This window comes from Gavia stellata, chromosome 4 (genome assembly GCF_030936135.1).
Source record: "Gavia stellata isolate bGavSte3 chromosome 4, bGavSte3.hap2, whole genome shotgun sequence".
Classification (NCBI taxonomy): Eukaryota; Metazoa; Chordata; class Aves; order Gaviiformes; family Gaviidae; genus Gavia; species Gavia stellata.
Window position 1 is genome coordinate 45400104 of NC_082597.1, and position 27787 is coordinate 45427890.

General features: G+C 34.7%; 1 protein-coding gene across 3 annotated transcripts in view; it reads right to left on the minus strand.

The window, feature by feature from the left end:
- Positions 1 to 27787, minus strand: part of PPFIA2 (PTPRF interacting protein alpha 2) — a 334737-nt gene that overhangs the window by 62738 nt on the left and 244212 nt on the right. For 2 of the 3 annotated variants that reach the window (XM_059816814.1, XM_059816813.1), the window contains 4 exons: positions 21463 to 21579; positions 5429 to 5650; positions 3056 to 3202; positions 930 to 1064 (listed from right to left, as the gene is read on the minus strand). In XM_059816814.1, coding sequence (XP_059672797.1) covers positions 930 to 1064; positions 3056 to 3202; positions 5429 to 5650; positions 21463 to 21579 — 621 coding nt within the window. Of the gene's footprint in view, positions 1 to 929; positions 1065 to 3055; positions 3203 to 5428; positions 5651 to 11548; positions 11573 to 21462; positions 21580 to 27787 lie in introns of all 3 variants that reach the window. The other variant, XM_059816812.1, reaches the window with a different exon arrangement.

A 27787-nucleotide genomic window follows, 5' to 3' on the forward strand; every position in this document is an offset into this window, starting at 1 on the left:
CATGAGAATTGAAAAAAATCCATCAAATATAAAAATGGCTAGGCACATAAATAGCTAGAAACATTCTTTGGCAATAGAGAAAGGAAAGCTTGGATAAATCAGAATAGATATGTAATACAATCTCTTAAATGCATTTTTCTTTATTTGTCTGATTTTAAGAGATGAAGAATAAACATATCATCTTTATATGTTTCTATGAAGTTGATAATACCTGAGCTGTAGTATTAACTACATGCACACCTGAAAGCATTAGAGGCCAAATATGATAACCACACTACTGAAACTTTATTTGTATCTTCTTATTTTTTCTGCAAGAAAGTTGCCATATAATAAATGTATCAGAAAAAAACAGTTTTAAGTCCTGTCAGGGTTTCACATTTGTCTTTGCAGATATATGATACAAAGAACCATTTAAAACAAACCTTGTAAGTAAGTACTGCAAGTTGTCTTCATATGTGTTGTACAAATGATCCCAGCTGCCATTAAGATTTGGTTTTCTATCACTTATTGGAATGAAAATAATTGTTGTTTCATATACATGGTGTATAAAAACATCCAGAAGAACTAAGTATGTGTAGGAAAGGGACTTCCCCCTGCCCCTCTCCCCTTAAATTAGAAACTCTTACACAGTAAAATGAATCCTCCTAGGATAAGTAATGCTGATGTATTAAAATATATGACTCCTTTGTAAATATATTTTAGGCTCACTTACATATAATTACTTTTCCTATTACCAAAATGCTAAGAATTGCAAACACGGCATTGAGACCATTCCTAGTTAACCTTGTGGCACATACTTATCAGGAAATGGTTTCTCCTTTCACATCAGTTGATACTACTTTTGGTTTGTCCTTGGGGTTAGGAATCAGGATGCAAATCAATGTTAAATAGTGGGGCTTCTGAAGTGAACCTATTTCTCAGGGCAGTACCTTAGTCAGAGCTGCAATTCTCTGAGCCAGCTCAGCCTCCACTTCGGGTAAGGTTTCAGCCTTCCTCATCGTCTGCTGCAGCTTCTGCTCAGCCAGCTCTAGACGCTCTTGCAGCTGTCTGTTTTTGTCTTCCAACTGAAGGCCAAAGATAGATAAACATGTATAAAAAAAAAAAATCAGAATTAAGATTTTCCTTCAGTTTCTTGGGTATCGGGGAAGTCATCAAAACTCACTACATAAACATAAATACTTCACAACCTGGGAGAGCTTATTGGAAAGGTATAAACTCAAGCATGGAACCATGTAGGCTGCTGGTCTTACTAATGATGAGTGATTTGAGGCTCAAGGATCATATGAAGGTGAAGAAAAGGAGTTGTAGAATGGTACTAATGAAGATGAACAAAAAGCTCCTCAGATCAATGCATTGTTTATCTGAGCAAAATAAAAGTATTGGTGCCAGTAAAATGAGAATTTTCTAAATGGAAATATTGAGTCCATGTCACAGAAAAGTTTATGCATGAGCTAAAATGGGACAGAAGGACAATTTCAAAAGGATAGAATTCTCAGCAAAGTTTATGAACAAATTGCCAAATGCAATTTTCTGAACAAATGCCAATCATATATTAGGAAATGTTAAAACTGACAATTGTTGCTCAGCTAATTAATTCATGATCATATCCTGGTTACTATTTGCTTAAGGTTACAGTAATATAGTTCATTGTGAACCAACAATTAATTCTCATTTTACAGAAGTGAAATTTTTAATCTGTGATAACCATTAAAGAGAAACAGGAAGACTTTTGATAACTGCAGTATTTTCTGACCTACTGAGATGCACCACATGATTAAGAATTTTTTAATGGCTTGACAAGTGTTTCCTGCTTTCCTGTTCATTCCAGGTAACAGAAGACAATGAAAAAGGAGTACACTTTTAGGTTAATTTTTAATCCTTCAAAAGCATGAAAAGGTAGGCTTTTCACATTGCAATGCTGCAAAGCAACTTTAAGTCTGCCTTTATATATTCTAAGCCTAGTTCTATTGATCACTGCTTTGAGTAGGTAGACCTCTGCAGCACAGCATGACTTACACTGGCAGCAATAAAAACTCTAAGGACAGATGCAGGTACCCTACTTTTCTGTTGTTGGTCTGGTTGTTTTTTGTTGGTTTTTTTTTCTCTAACAATTGCAGATACCCCTTAAAATAGCCAAAGGAAGCTGGCAGAAGCCAGAAAGTTTGAGTTTTAATGCTTTAATTTCCTTGAAGAGGTAGTCACACACAGATATATACACACATACGGAGGGATGTGTGCATGTGTGTGTAAATATATCTGCATACAAACATAGAAGCAGATATTATCAGACCACATGGTCTTATTTCTCAGAAAGCATTTTATACTGCTTGAAGATGTGACAGGTGAAAAAAAATACAGAAGTCTGATACTAAGGCTGAGGCGCAACTTTATCTTTTACAGTTTGAATTATATTCATTTTATGTTAGCTTTCAGTGCACATTATATTCTTCAAGTTACAAAGCATTTTTTTTTCTCTTCACTTTACACTTCAGCTTTTGGCATCACCGCGGAAACAAAGTACCATGAGAGAAAATTGCACAATCATATTATACCCTTTTCTAAAAGATATTGAAGGATCATTGAGTTTTGTAGAATTTCATCTACACACTACTAAAACATGAAATAATTAGAATCTATTGTATGCAAATTTTGGTCTTTCCTGCAGAAGGGAATTTCTTGTGCTTATGGTATTTTTTTTATTTTTTGTTTAAAAATAGAATTCAGGAAATCGTTACATAACAAGCAATGATAATGCTTTACTTAGGGGATATGGTGATGTGCATTTATGCAAGACACTGTAAAATAACTGTGTTTTCTAATAATGTTGAATGTACACATTGATACGGTATTCACATTGATATGGTATTCACAGTTGTAGTAGCTGATACGAAGCTTAGAGATGCTGAACAACTTGGGTTTTTTTAGATTAACCCATCTGTTGATTAAAAATCACTAGATTAATCTAATGGAAACATCCTACTGTAGATCTGCCCCCTTTTTTGCATTAATTTTAACTGTGTATGAAGAAATCAACTGACTAATGCAGATACTACACCTGACGTAGTATGGCTTCCTTGTTTGCCAGTTCATTTTCCAGCTTATCGTTCATGTCATGTATAGAGGTGGATTCTCTCTGTGCACTGAGGTAGCGCTTCTCCAGCGTAGTTATTCTTTCTTCCATATCTTCCTTTTGTGCCATTGCCTAATGTGACCAAAAAACCATCAAGAACCATGCAATTAAAATGCTACATAATTTTATACCAGTTTAATTTTTCTGCTAACAGTAGACAAGGATGTAAGGCATGCTCAGCAATAATTTTTCTTTTTTAATTTCCTTTGGAATTTCTTGTAACTATGATATTTAAAGCAGTAGCTGTTGAGTAGACCAGAAACAATCCTCACCTTTTGTACATTTTTCTAGTTTCTATATTTTTCAGTGCAAAAACCAGCAAAGGCAGCTCACATTTACTTGTTTGCTTCTTAAACAACAGGAGGCTTTATTAGAAAATAGAAAAACTGCTATAGTTACATAATAGTAGAAATATAGTGCAGTGATGTAGGGAAAGAAGATATATGCATGTTTCTTACTCCTGGGTCCTACTAAAATTTTCTGCTGAAGCAGACAGCAAGTGACATGTCCTGAAATTTCAGGAAAACAATGTTGGATACATAATATAACCATAACATATGGGTACGTGTTCCATATGCATTAAAAGAAAGGATTTCTTTAAAATCTTGAACTGTATGTATTCATGTATTACAAGCTGGCCTCACTGAAGTCAATAGCTGTAATTTAGATAGATTATTCATTAGTCTGTCTATTACATTGTTTATTTCTCTTCAATTAATTTTAGTGAAAGCAGAAATTTTTTTTTTTTTAAACTGGTGTCTGGCTCTTGAGTAGACTTACATGTTGCCATGTAATCTTTCACAACGAAAATATTTACTGATGATCATGTCTTGCTGTGTGTGTTGTATTACACTATGAAAGCAGTGTTGAAGTGAGATGATTTTTCAAGTAAGACACAATGAACATATAAACTGATCCAAATAGCTAGTCCTAACATAGATGATATCCAGGTGTTCCTTTTGCATTTTGCTGAAAAAAACCCCATAAAAATTTTAATTACATATGTAATTCATTAAAAACACAGAAAAAAATCCAATAATTTATCCAAGTTACGCAGTACTAAACTACCCTTCTTGTTGCAGGCATTTAATTTTCTGCATTGGAAAGACTATCTTTTATGGCCGTCTGAAATAATGAAGCCTGGCACTTCCACCTTTACAAATACCTTTCGCAGCAGATTTTGCACTGATATTTAGTAATTATTCTACATTCAAATGTACTAGTGGCCACTGCGCTTAGGAAGCAAAGGGCTGAAAGCAAGTAAGCCTGTAGCTGGTGTAATGTGGTATTTAAGGGAGAACCAGCAAGTGGCAATCAAGTGTCCATGAAACAGCAATGTTTGTCAAAAGGTAAAGGAGAATGGAGATCTCTAGGTTAGATCTCTAGGTTAGAGACCCCTAGTAATATAACATAGCAGTGGTGGAAAAGGAGAAAAGTATCAGTGCAAACTATTTTTTGTAACCACATAAAAATGATACAATACATAAGAGGCAGAGTACAAAGATGTGAAGACACTTTGAGGCTGTGTCAGGCATCAGAAGTTCTAAAGGAACATTTCTTCCAGAATACTAGAAGTAACAGGTTAAATATATACATACATATGCATATCTATATATATACACACACACAGACAAATCCATATGAAATACCTGTATTGTAGGAACCAGTATAACAGAAAGATAACTACTCTAATTTCAAAAATACTAAAACAGATTCTAGAAGCCAACCATCCACACATATTGACAACATCCACATAAGAGAAGATAATCTGGAGAGTACTAAGGAGCACCACAAATTTAAGAGGAGGAAAGAAAAGGAAAATTTAGTTATATTTCCATTTATTGGGAGAAGAGAATAGCATGTTATAACAGGAGTAATGAAGTTACCACACATGAGTAAATATTGTAATTGATTATATAAATAGCACCATTTTATAAAAAAGCCCAGGAGTTTTAAAAATGTACTTTGGAATATCTACATGACCAGCATCTCTATTTAACACAGTTCCTCTTAAAAACTTGCGATGGCTGAAAACTTGCCAGAATGCACTCTAGTAATGCTAAAACACAAAGGAGTTGGCCTTACTCCTATTAGAGCTGCACATATATGGACCGACTTTTATGAACAGGGTTTTATAAAGAGATTTCTAGAACTATTTCATAATGTGAATGTTGTATTTCCTGTGTACAATCAGTGCTCAACTTTTGCTTCCTGTGTTCATTAGCCTCTATCAGTTTGTATTGGGTATCACAGGAACAGCAGTCATGAAATAGGAGGTGAGTGTGGTGAACTCCTTACCTCTCTAATGTCTCTCTGATATTTACTGTTCATTTCTTCTGTTTTAATGAGCTCCTTCCTGGCAGTCTCTGCTTCTTGTTCTACCTCTCCCACCCGGGAAGACAGTGCAGCCAAACGCTCCTTCATTTGTGCCATTTCATAGTTTTGCTTTTCCAGTAGTTCCTGAAGTTCAACAACTTGACTGGCTTCATCATTTGAGTCTATGGAGCCATTGGACAGGCGCTGTTAACAGAGAAGTGACGTTATTTATTAACTATCTTTTAATGTGGACTCTATCTAAAGAATTTCTAAAACAAAGATTATTTTAAAAGTTACAAAAGCAACTAGGAAGAGAAGAACACAATAATTTTCATGGTAGATAAGACAGGTGTATTTACAAAAAAATTGCAAAAGGTTAGTGTTAATTCATGTCAAGGGATTCCAGAATGTAACATCACAGAGAAGTGAACGTCAGCAGAGCAGAATACTATACAAAAATAGCTTTAGTTTGACATTAGAGCTATTCAAGTACAAATTGCAACAATACGACTCCCAAAAATCACCAAATTACAGGTATACATCTTAGCTAAACTTACACAGCATTTCAACTTAATCAAAGTCTATTTCATTTGCAAAACAGGCCACGCTGCAGACAGAAGACAACACTAATAAATCACAAATTCACTGTGCCAGAAAGTGTTTGGAGTCTGGACAACACACTGGTTAAGTCTACATTAGAAACAAGTTTTGCTGAAGTAATTTGTGTGCTGCTGAAAGCCCTGCTATGAATACAGTTATAAGGAAAAAAAAAATCAAAAGTCCAGAACACCTTATTGCATTTGGAATACAATCCCAGGGATGTGATTTATACTGCAAATAAATGATTTCAAGAAAGAAGTGTATTCACTAGGAGGACTTGCTGGCATTGCCTCATTATAATAGATAGTCACACTAATCTTTTCCTGCATAGGCTAAGCCGTTGTTTCATACAAATTTAATTATCTCATGTCGAAAAAAATAGCCAAAAAGAACAAGCAAAACCAAAATTATTTGATTTTGACCTATATAATGAAAAAAGAAAACCAAAGTAGTCCAACGTGTCATTAACTTTCTTCATTAGGTGCAATTTTATCAGTTAAATTTATATTATGCAGTATGGGAACGAAGTATTTTACTGTAACTGTCATTTTAAATAGGTTATGGATCTCAAAGAGCATTATACAGGAACACTGGTCCTAAAAGGTACTTGTCCATCAGATGGTATGGTGTATAGCAATGTATATATGAAATATTCCTAGCAAGATCTGAGAGGGAACCAAGCTTGCTTTCATTAGCACTTCTGTATTATTACTGTCAGAATATATTTATAAAGAAACCTTCCACCAAATTGAAAAAACTTTACTTTGTTTAATGGCTTTAACCACATTCTTTCCCCAGTCAGCCATAAAATGAACCCAGACCAAGACCACCTACCCTTCTGCAGATTATTGAATAAAATTATTTTACTCTAAAAATTCATTACATCAAATAACTCAGTTCCAAAATTGCTTTCTTTAAACTAGTCAATTATATTATCTTGACATTTTATGTTAGCTGCTGAACCATCACTGATCTACTTTCAGGATACCACAGTAAAATGACTAGCAATTTAAAAACTTATTTACACTCAGTTTGTTGTTTGGAAAGTGTTCAGTTAGTCTACTTGAATCAAAATCCCATTAATATCCAGCAATCGCATATGTAAACAAAAGAGTACTCAAACAAGAAAAAACATTCTAACCATCATACTTTATTCCATTGTGTAAATTTCAGATAGTTTTTAATCTATGATTATTATAATCTGTTTTATAGTTTTAATCTCATACAGCAATTTTAGTGGTTGTCAGAGATGAACAAATTTTACCACGCATTGAATTTGCTCTACAGTTCTCTACATAGTGGTACAGGAATTGCTGCAAGGTTATAATCAGCCAAATACCAAATCTGAAAAGCAATAAATGGCATGTGATCACATACTTATGACATATAGACCATGGTCATTTTGAAATGGCAAGAAAAATAAAAATGTATTTAGAATTAATCCCTCAGCACTAGACAAATGCTATGATTGCCAATTTTTCATGCATATATTTTGATTTATGCACATAAACTTCCCTCATAATTCTTTGATAAACTCTTTATACAAGCTGCTTTAATTCTACTCATTGTTCACTTTTGCTTTACATTAGTCCTGTATTCATATATAGACCTGGTTGGCTTTTAAAATTTCCAATTTACAAAAAAAGTCAATATTTTGATTTTTCTTAGTATGATTGGGATAAAAAAGTTTTCTTTAAAAATACTATTAAAAATAAAAAACTCAGCTTAAATATTGGTATTTTTAGAATTTTGAAGCATACTTTAAAAGTTTACCTAGGGATTTTAACTGACAATTTGTCACTTATTATTTTATGATGTATCCATTATACAGGTACATCACATGGAGTAATCACTCCAAAAGACCACAGGCAGAAAGTTATTAAGCATTAATTCAAGAAGTAACTGACATAACATTCCTCAGGTTCTCAGGAGACTTTTTACCAACAGTTTTATGGTCATACTTTCCCCTCATTCCCAAACAAAAAAAAGCTTGAACAAGAATGTGAAAATATGCTATGCCAGTAGAAGTAAAAGTCATCCTTTAGATGAATCAGATTCAAATGCATTTTCTGAATTAGCGAGAGGAGCTGGAAGCTCCCATGCTCCAGAGGAATTCCCTGTGGAACAAGCTGGGGGACAGAACTGCAGTATCTTCTTCATTACTGATTTTGTGAAGAATGTCCATGTCCCTCATATTTTTTTTTTTTTTTAGTTTTAATTATTTTTTTTAATCTGGCTGAATTTTTTTTTTTAATCTTTTTTGTGCTGAAATATTTCCTGGTACTCGAAGAGTCTCCTGGCGATGATGCTGTGTGTTAATTGCAGTACATTTGTAAATGAAACAATGAGTTGAATGCTTATAATAATGAAATCTAATTTTTTGAATAGATATCTGTTAATTATTACCTGAAGCACAAAGGGAAATCTTCTCAAAAGACCCTGCACAAAAAAAGTTTCAAAGTAGACATTCTTAACTGTCATATCCCTACACTACCCAAAATCCCTAATATATGCAAGAAATAGTGTCAAACTAGTACAGGGGGAAGGGAAGGGAAGAAAGTACTGAAAGTAAGCTAAAACAATTGGGAAGTCTTTAAAGGAGGAGAGGAACATTAAAGAAAACTTTCTAACTGGTGGAAACATTCTAGCAGAGAAAACAAAAAATGTACATGGTCCCCAGATCTAGCTTACAAGTTAGTCATCCAGATAAAGTCTTCAACAAATTTCATGATGCTGTCTATCAAATGTGGTCATGAAAAAGCAAAATATGGACACATTACTTAATTTCAATAAATTCACATAAAAGTATCTACTAGCAATGGCTATTTTTCCTTGAAAAAAGAAATGTGGGAAATAGCTCATATGCTCCAATGCTTCCTTTTTTTTTTTAACCAACTAGTTTATCCAAGAAAAGATAGTCCATCTGTTTCTATCACGTTTACTTATTTAGACCACAATGCTGCAGAAACAGTGTCATCATTTATTCTTGACTTCATCTTTTTTGCTTTCTACAGACACAACAGGTACGCACAGCTGCAATGTGTGCACGCATGCTACACACACCATAAGGGTCTCTGCCCTCTCCCCCTGCCCCCTTCCATGGGCTTCTCAGCCAGATGAGAAATTTGGTTGGTATCAGCCTGAAAGACTGCATACAACCTCAGACATCTTGCCTTGGGCTAGTTCAGATCAAAGAAAGGTAAACGAGCAACTACATCTGTACCCAGCAATGTAGCACTTGCTATCCTCATCACTGGGAAGAATGAAGGAAAAAGCAACAGCAAGCAGAAGGCCTGCTGTGGGTTTTTGGAGGTTTTTTTTTTTTTTGGTATATCACCACATATTAGATAAATAACTGAGAAATCACAGTCCATACTAAGGGTTTCAGAGATACACTTACTTCATAAAGAAAACTTTTACACTCATTCAAATATAGCGAAATGAGCTAGGAGGAGAAACAGAAAGGAGATGAAATAATCATCAAGTAAATCTGATGACAGTGATGGTATTAACTACAACAGAGGTGGCATATCTCAGAGGAAATCAAAGTTCAAAAAAATATCCTGTAGGACCAAGTGCCATAAAGGTAGTACAGATTAAACAAGAAATGGCTGGGGAAAAAAAAAAAATCTTGAATTGCTTATGGTCTCTGGAAGTGGAAGAGGGAAATAAATGTTCATATTCCCTACTGCTGAACAGTATGAAAAGGAAACCAGCATCCTTGGTATCAGATTTTCTTTCTTTTGAGATCCAAAAAGCACAGCAGTAAGGCAATCTGCTGCTTGTATAGGACTGTCAGCAGGCAGAAGGACAGCAAATTGGAGCATTACACATAACAATAAATCTCCCCTAGATCATAGCTTCTCTCCCCTATTCTCTCTGCCATTAAATTATAAAAGGAAAACCAGTCGCAGGCTGGTTCACTAGCAAAAAATGAGAACAATGGTAAAAGGAACACCAGGAGAAAGTGTAAAACAAGACTAACCCAGAATGTTGTAGCCTCTGCTAATCCATTTCATATTAGCCTTTCAATTAAGCCTTAGCAATAATACTGAAGGCAAACTGAGTGGAGGTACACTTAAGTTAAAAAAAAAAAAAAGAAAAAAGTAAGGACACCGGACTACAGCAGTTAGGAAATAAATTGTAAAATTGTCCCAGGCTATTGATTGCAAAGTACTTCTCCATTTTATTTTGTAGAAAAAACCTTACAGTCAACTACATATGTGGCAAGAGATATTTTCTCTCCAGTTGTAAAACATCTGACATAGATATCTGTTTGGTCTAAATACTATCAACCAGTAATTAATTACATATTTTGTGCTAGAGTTTAACTTCAGAGAGTGGTGAGAGGGGAAAAAAGAATATCTCACAGGGTTACCTCTGAACAATCTGTAGTGGAGACAGGATTCATTTACTTGACAGAACTCCTCATCAGTGCCTCTCAATTTGTGGTAGTATGAGCACAGGTGATTCACGTGATGCCCATGTGCATAAGCATTTCCATGCCCGAGGACTAAATTAAGCTCTGTCTAATCACAAGGTACCTTTGAACAACTGAAAGTACTCTTAAAGTTCAGAAGTCCAGTCTTTTAGAATTCCTAGAACAAACTAGTATTTTACTGTAAGCACTGGCGTTTTTTGTGTGTTTGGGTTTTGGTTTTTTTTTTTAAACCCTAAAAGCATGTGCTTTATGTCTACTCTACTGAGACACTTTCCAAATTCTTTTTTAAATGAGTACTGGCAAGTTCATTGCACCATAAATCCCTACTCTCAAAACTTAAGTCCTCACCATGTTCTCAAGTCAGTATAATGCCATTGTGGTTTTTGAGAGTTCATGCTGAACAAATTTCTCTCAGGGTCTCCTCCTAATGTTCAAGGCAACTGTCTGTGTTAGTTAGGCTGGCTACCTTTGGCAAATAGTGTAACCCAGAAGACCTCTGAAACTATGTTACACTAGAGTTATGTCAGAATTGAGTTATCTTTAAAAACATGAAAACTTATTAAAAACACTCTTTTGATCATACATATTTTTCTTGACATGCAACATAAAAATCTAACATTAAAATGGTTTTTCAAAGGTCTGCATATAGTAAGTTTTATTTGCTAACCACGTGAAGGTTAATTTGCCTGTATAAATATTGTAAATATATGTAAGCAAAGAACACAAGTTTATGCAAGTTCTCTCTGAACCTTATAAACATGACAAATCAGGGCATTTTATTTTTTCTTTTTTTGCCACTGTGAAGTTGGACAGGAAAGCAAGGATCTAAAGCATACATAAAAAAATAAAGCAATGGATACAAGCTAATGATCAGCAAGGAATTGTTTTCAGAAAAATCACAATATTTAGAAAAGGCTATAAGAGAGAATTGTTTCTAAATAACAGAATGCCATTGCTGCAGAAGCTCTTGGAGATTGGAATATGCTGTTACCTGCCTCCAGATATGATATATCCTCGTATCTGCCGTTAGCCTGTGACCCCAACACTCATGGTGACTGGACTTCAAGATCTCCGTCTTTCACTCCCTGTTATTCTAGGATGGTATCTCAACCTAAAGAAACATTACCGTCTCACTTCATTTTGTGAGACTTCTCCCTTCGTCTTCTACTAAGGCAGGTGCCAGCTGTTGCTCTATAAAATATGGATGTATTTGGTCAGTTGCTCTGACTTTTGGTCAGTCAACTGTTGATACGGCAGCTGAGATATGAAAGCTTTCCTGTAATTTATATGCAATAGACAGAAATTTGATGGTATAAATCACTTTAGAAATATTTTGGAAATACATCATCATCAGTAGTAGTACCAATTTTAAAACCTAACTTCTGTTTAGACTCTCTTTGAACCAAGATAATTCCTATGAATTATCATTTATAGAAAATTCAACATGAGGAAGAGTAGGAAGGAAATGCCATATACAGTTTAAAAACAGGTGACTGTGGTTTTGGTTTTTTTTAGAACCTTAAAACAGTTAGACAGACAAATTGGAAAATTTTGACCCAAATCCCAGGGAAAAAAGATTATTTTTAGCTCTGTAGTGGTGGAGATGTTCTTTCCGACTTAGAAAAGCTGACCATGAAGGCCAGATCGTCAGGGGAGAGACAGAAATACTGTCTATTTCTCAGGTCAGATAAACTGGTCTGAATTCTGTAGTACAGAAATACTAAAAAGGAAGTAAAATAATCACCAAAGGAGGCTAAATTATACACACTTGACTTTATGAAAGTAAGAGTAAAATTTAATGCTGCAAAGAGTAATGTTTACTGATGTTATTTGAGATGTAAGAATAAATGAATAACAGGTCACCAGAAGATGCTTTTTACTATGGCATAGAGTTCTTCCACCCCGATTCCATTCAAATGTCTCACGCAAAAGGTTTAAGAGAAAGTAAATTATATTAACACAGATACATAGCTATGTGATAGCCCAATCACAAGCGACAACTAAACAAGCAAAAGCAATATGATCATCATCCATATAAGCAGCACGCAAAACAGAATGTGAAAAGCTATGCCCAAAATAACAGCATTACTCCTAAGCTGTCACAGTCATTTCTAAGTGGTTGGTTGCCCCTTCATGTTTGAAGGCTATGCTACTTCCCTAGGTTGTTCCACATCTTTTGGTCTATGTCAGGCAGTAATCTCATAAACATTTGAGGTCTCCTTTTCAGTTACTCTGAATTTTCTTCAACCTCTAATCAACTATCAAAGCCAATGTTCTCTCAACTGAACTATTTCTTCCTCACCTCAATACTGATGTAAAAATAGCTACCTTTTCCAGCACTTTTCTCTCCGAACATCTTCACTTTCTTGCTCTACCAAGCCATCAAAAGACTCCAGCTTTTATTACTACTTTGAAGATCTGGAATAACACTGCTTCCTGATCAGCTTTCTGCTCTTATTCTTCTTTCTGATGCCTGTAATCATCTGTCACACTTTACTCATTTTGCAAAATGGGGTAGGGAAAAAAAGGTTTACTTGGTGGGTTGGCATTTTTCTTCTTGTTGCTGGTCTCTTCCAGAATGCCTACCTATTTCTCTTTTACACTATTAGAGGAGTTTCTGAGATCTTACACAGGAGAGAGAAATCAGTTCCTGCTTCTTTATTACAAGGGCTAATTAGCTGCCCAAACCAAATGATGCATGCAAACCCCACCCCCCCCTTTCCCTTGACTAACTCCTTTTTCTTAATAGTCTCACCAGCCTACCATTAGAAATGACTGGCCTGGAAACTTCTTGCAGTAAATCACCCAGCAAAGATCAGTCAGCCAACGCTATCAGCTACCATGGTGCTTGAAGTGTAAAATCCCCCTGCAAAGGTAATAAAACTTTTAAAGCAGTGTTTTAACAGGCTTGATATGTAGAAGTATATATGGGTTTCTATGAGGTGAAAAGGAAAAGAAGTTTTTATGACTGAAAGACAAATTATGTCAAACAGACAAGTAGCCGAAACAGATAAAAAGCTGGTTTCTTGAAAAAGTAAAGATCTGCATGAGAAGTCTATTGATTTATGATGTAAATAATGCATAAGTAATGCAGCTTTTCAGTATAATAAAATCCCTATGCTATAGTGTTGAGCACTAAGTATTCATAGTCATGGAGACATACTGAACTCTTAAGCAGAACAGCACTCACAAAATAGCTGCCTAGACTCTTTCAGAGACAGTATTGCATGCTCTCCCAGACTTGCTCCTTAGATCCATGAAGACTTCTAATCCCAGCTGCAGCTTTTATCCATTTCTCCTTTCACTCTGAAAGCTCCTTAACTCCCCAGGTGTATCAAGCCAACAATCTTCATTAAGTTCCCCTCAGCACACGGTTCTTTAATTAGTTTTATCAGTATTAATCCAGAAAGGGATGATTAGAAAGCCAGAAAGATATCTGCATTGCTTGGAAACAAACCCATCATCTGGTTATCAAACATATTTTGTGTCTGAAGTGTATTATTTCTCTAAGTCAGAGTGTGAATGCTTTGGGGAAAGGATCACGTCTCCCACTGTTTTTTATACATCAGGCATTTTGACTGCACTCAATAAACAGCAAACCAAAAAGTCCATACAGGAAACTTTCTCTAAGTTACAAACACCCCTTTGGTAGTTGGTGTTCAAACCTTACTAAGTCCTCTTTTAAACTGGTGCTTCTAATGAGGGCTACATGTTTCCTGCCATGACTCCATTCCCTGCCATTCCACTATGCTGCCAGTTAAAAGGAAAGATTTTTTTATCTATTCATTCCAAACAAAGGAGCACATGTGATATAAATTAATAAGTAAAAACTGAAATGGAAAGTTTTCTTCTGACCATAAAAAGGGATCAGAAAATCCAAAAATAGGCAAGTCCAAAAATGGAACAAATTCTGATGAATCACTGCTCTGAAAGAGACCTGTTACTTTTATTATATTATTTCATTTTAATTTTATTTGATCTGCACTCTGAACATTTTAGCCCACTGTGTTTGCTTTGGTAAAACACCTTTTACTCCTACAGGATACAATGTCTATAATTGCTATCAAAGTTTTAACAGATTTTAGTATTTATAAACTACCGGCATTTGATTTAATTATTGGAATATGTTAGTGTTGTGAGTAAGAAGAAAAAATGTGATTCTTAAATAAGCTGAATGTGAACTGCCTGAGGTATATTATAAGGCAAAATACCCCCAGCTGTTTAATACACGTAAAAAGTAATTATATATATCTCTGAGTTCCTCATAAAATGTACCATTATTTATCTAGGAGAAAAAGGTCTTTGTTGCACCAGGACTATCAGACTGTTTTACCTGTCCTGGAATATGTGTCTGATTCCACGTGTCTAAAATATTCTAGTTTATTATTCTGTGGGGAAAGGAACAACTATGCTGCTAAAACTGGCCTTACTACAGGTAGGACTAATGTGGTATACTTGTTATAAAAAGTCGGGAAAACCACAGAACTAGTTAATGAGTTCTCATGTTGCAGTTACATATCTTGGAATAAGGAAGAGTTCCCTTATTATCAAGTTGTAGGTATCATAGTGAAATATGAAATATTAAAAAAAAATAAAGGCACCAAATAGGGCCAAATAGGCTTTGTATTTTACTAGTGTTTACAAGTTGCAGTTACAAATGCCAGCAATAACATTTAAAAATAGAAACAGTGCACTTCCAAGGAGAAACACCCTGATTTACACTGCACTTAAATGTTTAGCTTTCCTGCTTTCAGTGTAACAGAAACCCGTGTTGAAGTGCTTTGTCAAGCAGGAACCCTCCTGTGCATACAGGGCATCTTTGAGGATAAAAGTAGTCATTCCCCAGGCCAATTAATCTCTGATAAAACTCCATTAACTTCAGAAGAATTATAGCAATTATTTGTTATATGTTTGAATTAAAAGATGTGGCATGGAATTACTGTGGAATACTGTCCAATATGGGCCAGAAATAGGCAATGAATTTTTAACCATCAAGGAAAGAGATCATTATAAGTGAAGGAGATACTTTAATGGTGGACATTTAAGGTATACAAACATCAGAAGATTAAATGTTTTCCAAAGCAACTTCAATCTTTCCCATTTTGCATATGAGCATTTCTAAAAACATTCCGTTTTATTGAATAATTCAATTTCCATGGCTGTAATGGAAGCTGAAATAAGTATCAGCATGAAATAATGACTTCATTTGAAAACAAAATACTTATTCTCAGTATCTTATTTTTGGGGGTCCAGCAGGCACCACTTTAAACGGACACAGTTTATAGCAAGAAATGAGAGCATACTGTGCCTCCTATTAGCATCTGACACTCATTCCTATTTCTTGCTCCAGTTACACATGGTAGATAGTGCTTCAGATTTAGCCATAGGTTCAGGCATGCCAATCTGTCTTTAAATGTGCTAACTACTATTTTAGCAAGGAAGATCTTACATTCGGGTTATCTTGACAAATTATCCTTCAAACACTGTGGAAAAATATTTCCTTCCTCCAGTCTGACCATGACCATTGATTGGATATAGGTGAAAATTATTGCTAGTTCAAAACGACAAATAGAAGCAGAGACATAGGATTCCTCAAGTAACTCAGTACTTCATACACTTACAAGGACTTTTATAGTGCTTTTTGATAAAAACAGAATGAATCAAACTGACTTAAAATTACAAGGGAAACAGCAGGATATGTTATGAGTTACATGGGCAAATAATCTGATGTTGGTCTCTGGTATGTACAATTTTTTTTTCCCCCCAAACCAAAATACTAGGCTTTATATAATCATTTGTCTGAAAAACTAACGGGTGATGAAGTGAAGTTCCATAAAAATACATGTGGGTTTTATACTGGTAATGTAGAATCTCTCGATATGTATATTTTGTTCATAATATGCATAATAAGACTATTCAAAGTGACTTCAGATAGGACTGGAAAAAATGTTACCTATATAGTTCAACACATAACAAAAGAGAACTCTGAAAAAAATCCTTCCATAGGAATAATCCCAAATATTTGTTTTGATGGATTTTCTCTAAAACATCTCACGGTTTGGAACTGCAAAGAAGTGTTAGAATAGCTGGATCATTTGTATGCCATAATCTTTTTTTTTTCTTTTGCCTTTGAAACTTTTCTTACAGATTTAAATAATTAATATGTTTTCAGTATATCACATAAAAAAATTACACTGATACATGGCAAAATGGCCATATCTAGGGCTTTGCATATTCTTGGATTATTCTACATACTCATTAATTTTTTCTCATATTTAGTACTTCTCTTTGTTTCATTAGTTTTATCATTGGAATACTTTTTGTCTGCTTTCTCTATTTTAAAATTCCCCTTAGCCTTCATATATGATAATTGGCCATGTAGTAGTCAATGAAAAGGACATATGCCTTGCTTTATCATCTCATAAAACTGCTTTTGTAATCAGTCAGAGTTCTAAAGCAATTACTGAATATATTACCACTTTTATTGGGAATTAATGTATTACTTTTGGAAGCCTTGGTACTTCAATCAGAGGACAGTGCTTGTGAATATAGAATTTAAAATGGTGCTCTGGCTGCCCAGTAGTACTGAATCATAAAGCTAGCCACCTACCCCACCATCCTCTCAGCACTGAACCCTGTCTCAAATGTAGGTTATTTCTCCTCAAAATCTTTCAGAGTTTCCAGTTCTCAAGACTCCTTGACTGATTCCCTTTATATCTGAAGCTACATTTTATGTTTTTAAAGATAATAATTCTGTGTCCATTAGTCTTTTCTTCTCTAGGCTTTCAGCCTACGTTTTGAAAATTTTTCTCACAGGTTATTTTCTCTAGATTTCTGATTGGTTTTATTGCTCTCTTCTGAATTCTTATCAAGACAGTTCACATGTTTCTTCAAGTGTGGGACCCAAAGCTGGGTGCAAGATGTCAGTTGAAGCCTTACCAGTGCTAAGGAAGGTCAAGGAATATGTCATGTGCCCTGCAGGTTCTAGTTCTGTTTAGCTATCCCATCATGGCATTTGCCTTTATACTGTTGATCCATGATATTTTTATCATCCCCATTAATCCCCAGATCCATTTCTGCAAAATCATTACAAGCCTGTTGCCCATATTATGTAGGTGCTATGTTTGTTCACTCCAGCCTTCCCATACCTTGTATGAATTCTTAAAAAATAACTGTGAGGTTTTATCAGAGAACTCTTTCCATACCAGGAGATGGAGTTTATTCCTACTGGGGTTAGGATCCTACCTCTGTCACTGGCAATCACATCAAACTAAGTTATCTTCAGTGTAGGTCCTACCTTCTGAGTAATTCTGCTTGTTGGTCATAAGACCTTCCTCCTTTGTGATTTCTGTATTTGCTAGCTTTTAAATTTCCCTTGCCTAAGTGATATAGCTTAGAAGCTTTATTGTCATAGAGCAGAAATTTTAATGTACCTAGTTGAGGTCCCCACTACATATCATGTGCGACCTTACCTGTTCAACGACCTGGCATCTACCCGCCAATGAAAGGAACTCTCAGTGCAATCTGCAGTCTGTTCCAGGCACAAAAAGCTAGACCTGAGAAGCTCCATGTTGTTTTTTTGTTTTGTTTTATTTTAAATCAGGATAATTCCATGTTGAAATCCCTAATACTTTCCTACAGCAGATGTCTTGCAAAGTTTGGAATTTTGTGAAATCATAATTAAAAGCCATTCATTCTTTCTCTTCTTAGAATTTTTCCTTTGTTTTTTTTTTTCTTTGTGAAGTAATAAATATTCATAGTTAATACTTCTCATTACTTCTATTTTAACATTATTTTCTTTTGAGATATTTCATTTATACTTGATAATGAGTCTCCATTTATGATTACACCCTGTCACAATTAATAAGATTTCTATTTCTTAAAGATCAACTAGCTCAATTTCCCTTACTGCTCATTAAAAAAAAAATTAATTACTATGTACTGAGCCATTGCTTTATAAAAATCAATTTATGGTATAGTAGAACAATTTCCTTTTGAACCAAATTTTTTATCTCATAAAAATATATATACATAAACTATTTTCTACAAAAGGTATAAACTCTTATTTTAGCATTCTTTGATCTTCAGGTTCTGGAGGGGTTTTTTAACTCTTAATTTTCACTATTGGTTATTTCATAATCTTGCTGTCAGTGTAGATAAACAAACTAATGCAACTTCGGTCATATTGTTTAAATTATTGGCATGACATTAACTTTTCAGTTCTGTGGCAATGTCTCATTTTTCCAAGATTTTTTGAAAAACAAAATGAATGGCCCAGAAAAGTTCTTGGACTGTTCTTTCAATCCTCTTGAGAGGAAGTAGCTTAAAAGTATTTAGTAATTTCTTTCAGCACCTATTCTAAGCATTGCAGTAATGCAAAATATTTCTGTGTTGTTGTACAATGCAGTCAAATTATCTTTTTTCCCCCAAGAGTTTAGTAGTCATTCCGTACTGATACTACAAATGAGCTGAAATCTATGTCAACATCTTTTTCCTAAATACATAAGAAGTTATTCCAGCTGCAGAATGGATGTTTTGACACACCTAAATCTCAGAAAACATCCTAGTCTTCATGTTTTCCATGTTAGCCATGCCGGCTAACTCTTACTGTAGGTAAGTTTTACCTGAGGGATCCTCTAACTGACTACACTGATTTGGGACTACCTATTCTGGGAACCTAGGCAAGCTCTACTTAGATGTCTGCATAGACTTTACCACGTGTGTATCTCCTGGGAAGTCCAAGAAGATAGGCACGATTAATATGGTGGCTTCCTGAAGGTACTGCTTAAATTTTACCTATATAATTGTTGTGACTATCAGCCACAAAGTGGAAACCTAAAATGTAAGATCTGCTCAGACTGACTGAAACTGAAAGCTGATCCCCTATATTATAAGAGGGTGCAATCCATTACCTCATAGCTTATTGTTCTCCATGCCTACTGCTGAAGTTGAAGGAATATTTTCTAAATGAATGCTTAGAGTCTGTGCTTAAGCTGAACCTTTTTACAAAGTGGGGACTTCTCTTCACAAACTACGGAGGAACTGATGGTTACACCAAGGTAATAGTGGAAAGGTAGAGAACAGCTAGTGCAGAGGATGTGAATTAGAGTGCACTGGTTGATCAGGTGTCAATACAGCCTCCTATTAACTTCCTATCTAGTATGCTTTCATTACCATAAGGAGCAAAAATTAGTAAGCACAAGCCTTTAATTCAGCTTAACAAGACCAACTTAAATTCTTTTGATTGTGAAGCATAGACTTTTTCTGGAAATAATATTCTAGCAACATTTAATATAAAATTATAATACTGTGTTATTTTGGCTTTCATTCCTCTTTCATTAATGTTTAAAGCTGGGGTTGTTTAGCCTGGAGAAGAGGAGGCTGAGGGGAGACCTTACCGCTCTCTACAACTACCTGAAAGGGGGTTGCAGAGAGGTGGGTGTTGGTCTCTTCTCCCAAGTGACTAGTGACAGGACTAGAGGAAATGGCCTCAAGTTGCGCCAGGGGAGGTTCAGGCTGGATATTAGGAAAAAGTTCTTTACTGAGAGAGTAGTGAAACATTGGAATAGGCTGCCCAGGGAGGTGGTAGAGTCACCCTCCCTGGAGATATTCAAGGAGCGTGTGGATGTGGCATTGTGGCATGTAGCTTGATGGACATGGTGCTGTGTGGTGTTGGGTGGGTTGTGGCTTGTTGTTGTTGTGTGGTGGGTTTGTTTTTTTTTGTTTTTTTTTTTTCCCCCAGGTTGGACTTGATGATCTTACAGGTCTTTTCCAACCGTAGTGATTCTGTGATTCTGTGATTCTGTGAAATATGCAGATTTCTTAAAGGACAGATATTCTTATTTCCACTTAGTTCTGCTTATAAGTAATGAGCCCAATGGCCCAAAGCAAAGAAAGAGGAAAATTAGAGATTTTTTAGCTAAGCAGTGTGGTTCTATTTAAAAGCACAAGAGAGTGGGATGTTCACTGTTTTAACAAAATTTCACAGATGTGTCAAAGAGTAAGATTTTGCAAGGAAGAGGAAAGTAGCTGTATGTTTCTCAACCACATAGATTACTCAAAGAAAAATACACATATAAAATAAACCACAAAACATGCAAAATTAATGCTTGCAGTGCAAGTGCTCCTTGTAAATTGGATTCCCTATGAAATAAATAGGTAATGATGAGTGTTATTTTTTGTAAGTATGATTTATGCCACTGTCCATGTCATGCCATTAGACAAAAACACACAATTAGAGATTCAGGCAGCAGCTCCACTCATTTCAGCTCTCTGCCAAATGTTATGTTATGCTTGCACTTTAATTTAATAACTGTAAAGCAAGAGAGGAAGATATGCAACTTGGTTTTTATTAATCTGGAAAACTCAGGCTTAGAAGAAAACCTTGTTTCTAAATCAGATATTCTCTACCTTTTTTTCTCTTTCAGCCTTAAGTGGCAAATACTTAGCCCAAATTCTATATACCTACTTCATATTGAAAGACTGCTAAGTAAAATGCTTTTCACTTTTCTCTATATGAACATGGACATGAATTTGAAGAGTATCTATAGGTAGCACAGAGGAAAATTACTTTTCCTAGTTTTTAGGTCTCTGTCCTCCCCTTATGGACTATTTTGGCAGCCCTTTTTTCATATATACCCTTTCGCACTTATGTGCCACTACACCTTGCTCTTCTGCATGTAATGTACAGAGTATTGCTCAGCAACATACAGCATCCTTAATTGTAGCATTACACAAAGAATTCCAAGAAAAGTTTGTTATAAGCTGTGGGTCTAACTCAATACCCTATCCAAGAGCAAGGACCTGCTCCTTTGCATTTCCTTTCCATTTAAACAAGCTCATTTTTTGATACTAGTTTCAGTAGACAGACAATATTCTAAAGGGAAGTCCCATAAAATATTCACATTACAAAAATCTTACACCTAATTATTTCTCGTATGGACCGTGTGATCTAATGAAAACTAACATTTTATACCTTTTCATGAACCTTTTGCCCTGGCTCCATTCCTTCAATATGCTCTGATTCGGCAGGCCCTTCACCAGCTGCCATTTTCCTTTGAATGTGTGCATTTTGTTCACGCAATGCTAAAATCTGCAAAAGAAAGAAAATAAGTGGTCAATATAAATAAGAAACCCCCAAACTATTGAGCAGACAATTTGTTAAATCTATTTAACATTTCGATCCTCTATTGGCCATTTGTAGCATTTGCAAAATTATGTCTGTACACACAGAGAGGTTTAAAAAACGAACAAACATTTTAATAGGGAATAAGGCCATTAAGGATACAAAGGAACCTATAAATGACAGGATACTCAACATCGTCTTGTTTTATCTTCTATCCTTACTTTGTGCTAGGGTGCTTTTTTTCTCTTAGCTTGAAAGATGAAAGAGCTGTGAGGCATTGATTTTGTAATACTGCAACACCAAGACTCATTCTTTCATATAGAACACAATGGATGCCAAACTGGCATTATAGGAAAACAGTGCCAAAAGGCTATGAATCAAAACCAAGTGGTGTAAAACGAAGTGCTAGCTTTCTGTCAACTTCCCATCTGTTAGTAACTGCAACATACGTTTTAAGTGTTTTTTGTTAAGAAAAACATGTACATAAAAGTCCTCTACTGCGGTATTCATTGACTATTTTAGTGCATATACAAGTAGGTTTTATTGTATTAAAAATATTGTTTTGTTTATTGGTAGTGCTATTAAAAATCCCATGCAGCTACTGGAAAATAAGCTGCTTTCTCTCTGACTTTGTAGCTTACTCTCAGACAATACACAGGATGGAAAGATTCAGGTCCTAAAAAATTTTTACATGGTATGCTATGGTAAATTGGAAGATCTGGCTAATATAAAACTTATTTATATTACTGTTGTCTGTACTGTTCTGCTTTCATGAACACATAGAATAAATGATTTACTTAATGGATAATATTGTGTATTAAACACAGTAGAACACTGGTAGGATGTATAGATACTGTTTTTGGAAAGGTTGTGTAAATTTAAAGGCTTCTATCACTGTATTGTGTCTGCATAAATCCTGAGTCAGAAACACCCTAAAACACTGTCCTGTCCTAGAATACAAAAGCATGGGGTAGGAGGGAAGATTTAAGGCAGTACTACCTTTTTTTTTTTTTTTTTTTTGTAATGGTTGGACTTGATGATCTTACAGGTCTTTTCCAACCTTAGTGATTCTGTGATTCTGTGATACCTTGTAAGTGTGTATAGCAGCCAAGATTTTGTGGGACATTTAATTTAATTTAATATAATTTAAATTTACATTAAAAATATATTTACTTTTATCTGAATAACTTAGTCTGAAAAAAAGTTTTTTTCAAATGTGTCTTTTAACTTATGTTTAAGTTCTGATTGTAAAGACCATTTGAATCCTTTCTGACCAGCATTTGAGATCTCAGGGACACACCACTTCAAACAACTCTTCCTTACTATAAATGTTGAAAACTGTTATGATATGAGTTAGGCTTATTCATTGCTCACTAAATTCCAAGCTGCAACCCTTGTAGAACTTGTGTGACTCCCACTGATTTCAGTGCCAAGACTGAGACTTGAGGGCAACATTTCACCCAAAACAATTATAGGAAAATATAAAAGAGTGGGAATTAAACCTGTCTGAAACAATCTGTGACTTTTGGGGTTGTACAAATACACTGAGCTTTAAAAACTTTTGCTTAAATAACAGAATTATGTCTGTCTTAAATAACAGAAAAAGGCCTTTATAATCTCATTAGCATAGATTCCCTTTGTACACAGTAATCAGCAACTTAATTTTTTTTTTTCTGAATAGCTTCACTCATTTCTATTACTTTATGGTTCAAATGGTTATTAAATCTAAACTAAAGAAATTATGGTTCCCACCAAGAAAATTAGCCATCAATTAGTGCTAGAAGTGACTTTCAGGTAGATGAAGGGAGATAATTCAATGTATATATTGTAAAATTATGATTTATGGAGAATAATTATACCTCATGTGAAACAAACATGTAATCACAGGATATGTTAACTGGCAGCCAATGATAGATCTGGTTTTTCATATGATAATCTTTCATTGATCCATTAAAATGCAGACTTCACTATGCCTTCCTTTTGAATTATCACCTGTGGCTAATACAAATCCTTAATTGTCCTTTAGCTCTAGAAGAATATTGCATAAACACCACTGTAAAATTTTATCACTTCATCACATATTCCGTAATAGTTTATTTTTTCTTAACCTCTGCTGGTCCTTAGATATCCTAGGATCATAACTGTCTAACTAACTAAATAAATAGTAAAACAAAATTAAATTATCCCTTCAAAGTGAAAGGCAAATAAAAGAATACAATATTGTGTATCATTATTTTGGGGAATTCACTTGATTTTTGAATGTTTGGGAACAATTTCTTTGTCAAAAATCCATCATCATTAAAGCTTATTGTTTCAATGGTTTTGTTACTGTAATGAGTGCAGAGTAACTATATACAGCAACAACATGGAGTTTGAAGTCTGCCACGTCTTAAAAGTTTCAGCTCTAGGCTAGTCATCAGATAACAGATCTAAGTTGTGAAGAACCACACAGCTAACTTGCTTTCATATTTGTTCTCTCTTCTTGATTTTAAGAATAAATTAAGGCAGAATTAATGCTCCTAAGGAAGCATGGAAACTCTCCTGTGTCTTACAAATAAACATGAATTTTTACTTTTTGGTTTGTTGAAGCAAAAGGTTTTTAATTGCTATCACACTCATGCTTGTAACTTGAACTTTCAGTAATGGGCAAAGTATTTGCAAACATGCTAATTTAATCACTGAACAATTTCTGTAACTTTCTACACAGGTAGCCAAAACACACCTGAATGGATGATGATGATGAAATAGGTGAAGGCGAAGACACAAACAACTCTAAATTTTTTCCTAGGAAGCCTCTGAATCTTCTTAAAATTCTAATGATCATTACAACAGCAGACAGTGATAATAGCACAGATCTGGGTAAGAAACTGATTGTTCAATATAGATAAAACTCTGTAATATTACTTTTGAACATAACCTTACACCACTTCTGGATTTTTGTCTCAACTCTAAAATCTCTTCAACTTTCCTAAAGCCCAGATTTCTGAATTACAGTTTTGGTTAACGTCCCTACCATATTAGCAATATAAATTCCCTCCAAAATCTTAGTTGGATTTGTGTACGTTATTTACAGACATCATAGAATCATGTGTTTTTTATGAAGTTAGGATTCAAGAATTCAGATTCAAAATTACAACTGGTCTTCGTTTTCATTACTGACCATTTATGAAATGACCAGTACATGACCACTACATCTCCTGCCTGTACACTTGAAAATAGTAGTCTGAACCCAGGTGTTAAGGGGGTATTAATTTCAAATATTAAATTACACCATAGAACAGGGTATCAATACATAAGCCAGAACTGATCTGAAGAAGTACCTGATGTTACAGAACTATACCCATCATCCATGCTGGTGAAAAAGGACAATGTAATAAGAAAATAGTTTCATAATGAATAAAGATTACACAAGACTGTAAATCAGTAAGCAACAGCATAAATTCCACCTATTTAGCAAGAGAAACAGTCTGATTACTATATCTGTAGTAGGACATTAAGACATGCAAATGAAAGAAATAACAGATTCATATTGTAGTTGCAAAAACTACCAAACTGTGAAGGGTAAGCAAAAAAGAGAGGAAAAATCAGCGCACAAAAAATGACCTAGGCTCACTGGAAAAAATAAAAATAAACCAGAACACACAAACTATTCATGAAGATGCAATGGATTTATTCACGGTGCCAAGTCTCTCACAAGACATAAAATGAAGCAGGAAAAAGCATTTCCAACCAGATGTTTACTTAGGGCATTTTACAAAATAATAACTAATTTAAAATTATTTAAGAGGTGTGAAGTCAGAATCCATTTGTAAACATACAAAATCCTAAATGACTGGGTATCTCTGCTGCTAAAACTTAATCACTTCTCTACTTCCACTTGTTTGAGTGGCCATTTGCTACCTAATTATAGTTTCAGGCTTCAGATAATTAACTTTACTATGAATACATAATATACTTACCTATAACAGCAATGAAAAGGAACTACTAATTTATTACACTTGTTTTATTAACAGTTGCCTACTATAGATCCATTTTTTTATTACACATTTGTTGGTCTGTTTGGTGTAATGTTTTATATTTATAGAACTTAGGTCCTGTTTCTTTACTCCTGATAAACATATCTCGAGCATCTGTGGAAAAGCTTTTATTAGATTTCCTAGGAGCAGTAACTGGCTCACTGCGAGACTTTCCCTCAAAGCACCAGCATTCTTCAGCTCCTTACACTTTTGTTCAGAGAGATATGTGACATTTTGGCTGCTTTTTGTCCTTTTTGGGGCTTTTTTCTGTGCGTGGACCGAACAAAAGATGACTGCTGTTTTGTAACCTGACGTGTAAGTACAAGCCTGAATTAATTTATTTTCTTGATCAAATTACTTTAAATGCAGTAAGAAAGCAGCACATACATAACCTAGAAAACACCAAGCAACTTGTCAGATATGGTTTAGATACAAGATATAAATATGTAAGAAAATATTTCTCTGTTCAAATATTAAGCTGAAATCCCTCCAGGTTAGTGGAAAGGAACTAAATTAATTCCTTTTTCTGTTACGAATCACGGTGATATTTGGTCCATAAGTAGGGCTGACAACTCCAGGAAGGAAGAATGATAACTTTAGACAGGAATAATGATTTTGTAGTTGGAAGCTCAGGGGGGCTCATGGTTCGGAAGTCTGAGATGATCGCTGGTGGTGTTACCTGGTAAGATTTGGGATGAATCAGAGAATATTGACTAGTTAGGGACCAGACAAAATAACGTCCTCACTACTAGGCTTTCCCTGTAAGAGTTCTGACATCCTCAGGGAGAAGCTGAGGATGTATTATTGATGATACACTATCAATGTGTATCATATACTGTAAATTACAAGGATATTATTCTGGGTACTTTTCCCAAACATAACAATTTCCTTTGCTTGAAATCTTGGCTCCTGAGGCCTTGCTTGTTACCAGTGCTGCTGTTCTATAAAAAGTGAGGTCTCCGTATCTGACCCCAGCACAGAGCATAGTCTACTTAGGGAAAAAATGCTAAGTTTCAGCCTTTGGCATCCTGTATCACCTGGTGACTTAAGGCAGAACTACAATAACTGAGCTGAAAATCTTGAACTTATCTGGCTGGCACAGAGCAGGGTAACTGAAAAGTCAAAACACTGAACACATAGATTAAAGTGGTTATCTGATTCCTTCTGTAAATGTTTGAGAGAGAAACATGAACAACATGCCTATCTTGTTCCTGACTTACGGGGAAACAGACAATCATCTTAAACTAGAGGCTCCCATTATGATGGCTAAATTTAAGCAAAATAAATACCATCAAAGGACTGAAGAAATTCCACAAATAACTCAAGTTATGAAGTAAAAAGCATGCCTGTAATATGGTCTTATACACTAACCTGGTCCTGCCCACTTCTCAGACATGGTGGGGAAAGCTGTTCCAGTTACCTTATGGATGCACACTTCCATTCTCATGGTGTGTATAGAGTACAGAGTACTGTACACAGCACAGTACAGAGAAAAAACTAAATTTAGTTACATGTTTTCAAAAGCATATGGCCTCTGTGTAGGCTAAATAAAATCCTATTCCAATTTTTAAAATAGTTGCATAATCAATTTTTCTATTGACTTTTTCTTTAATGTTTTCGCTATTTAAACTGTATGTTAAACCATCCGACAGTAAAGGATTTAAATACAATTACTGTAATCATCTTGATTTAATTTTGCTTTCCATTGAATAAATGATTACAGTATGTAGAAAGATATTTAATTTAATTAATAAATAAATAAGGTCAAATATTTACAGAGGTTTCTTTTTGTAGGATTCTTTCTAATATTTAAAAGTTGGAATTTTTTTTTACTTATTATTTCAAATATTCTACTTCAAATTTATTTAATTTATCATTAATTTAAATAGTTTTAGAACAAGTGAAATATAATGTTTTGTTGTTAACAGAGGCTCTAAACACATGTATATAATGTTAGACAGTCCCCTAAAAACAGTAAGAACCTGGATCACTTCAAAAATGTACGGCATTAAAGGAAGATAAATATTTTAAGATTTTGAAAAGATACTTTGTATAAACCTGCCTTAAACCACTGAACCTGCTTCTTTGATCTTCCAACCTTGAAAGAAATCTGTCCTACGCAATTAAACTCACTGATAGCCATGTTTTACTTTGCTACA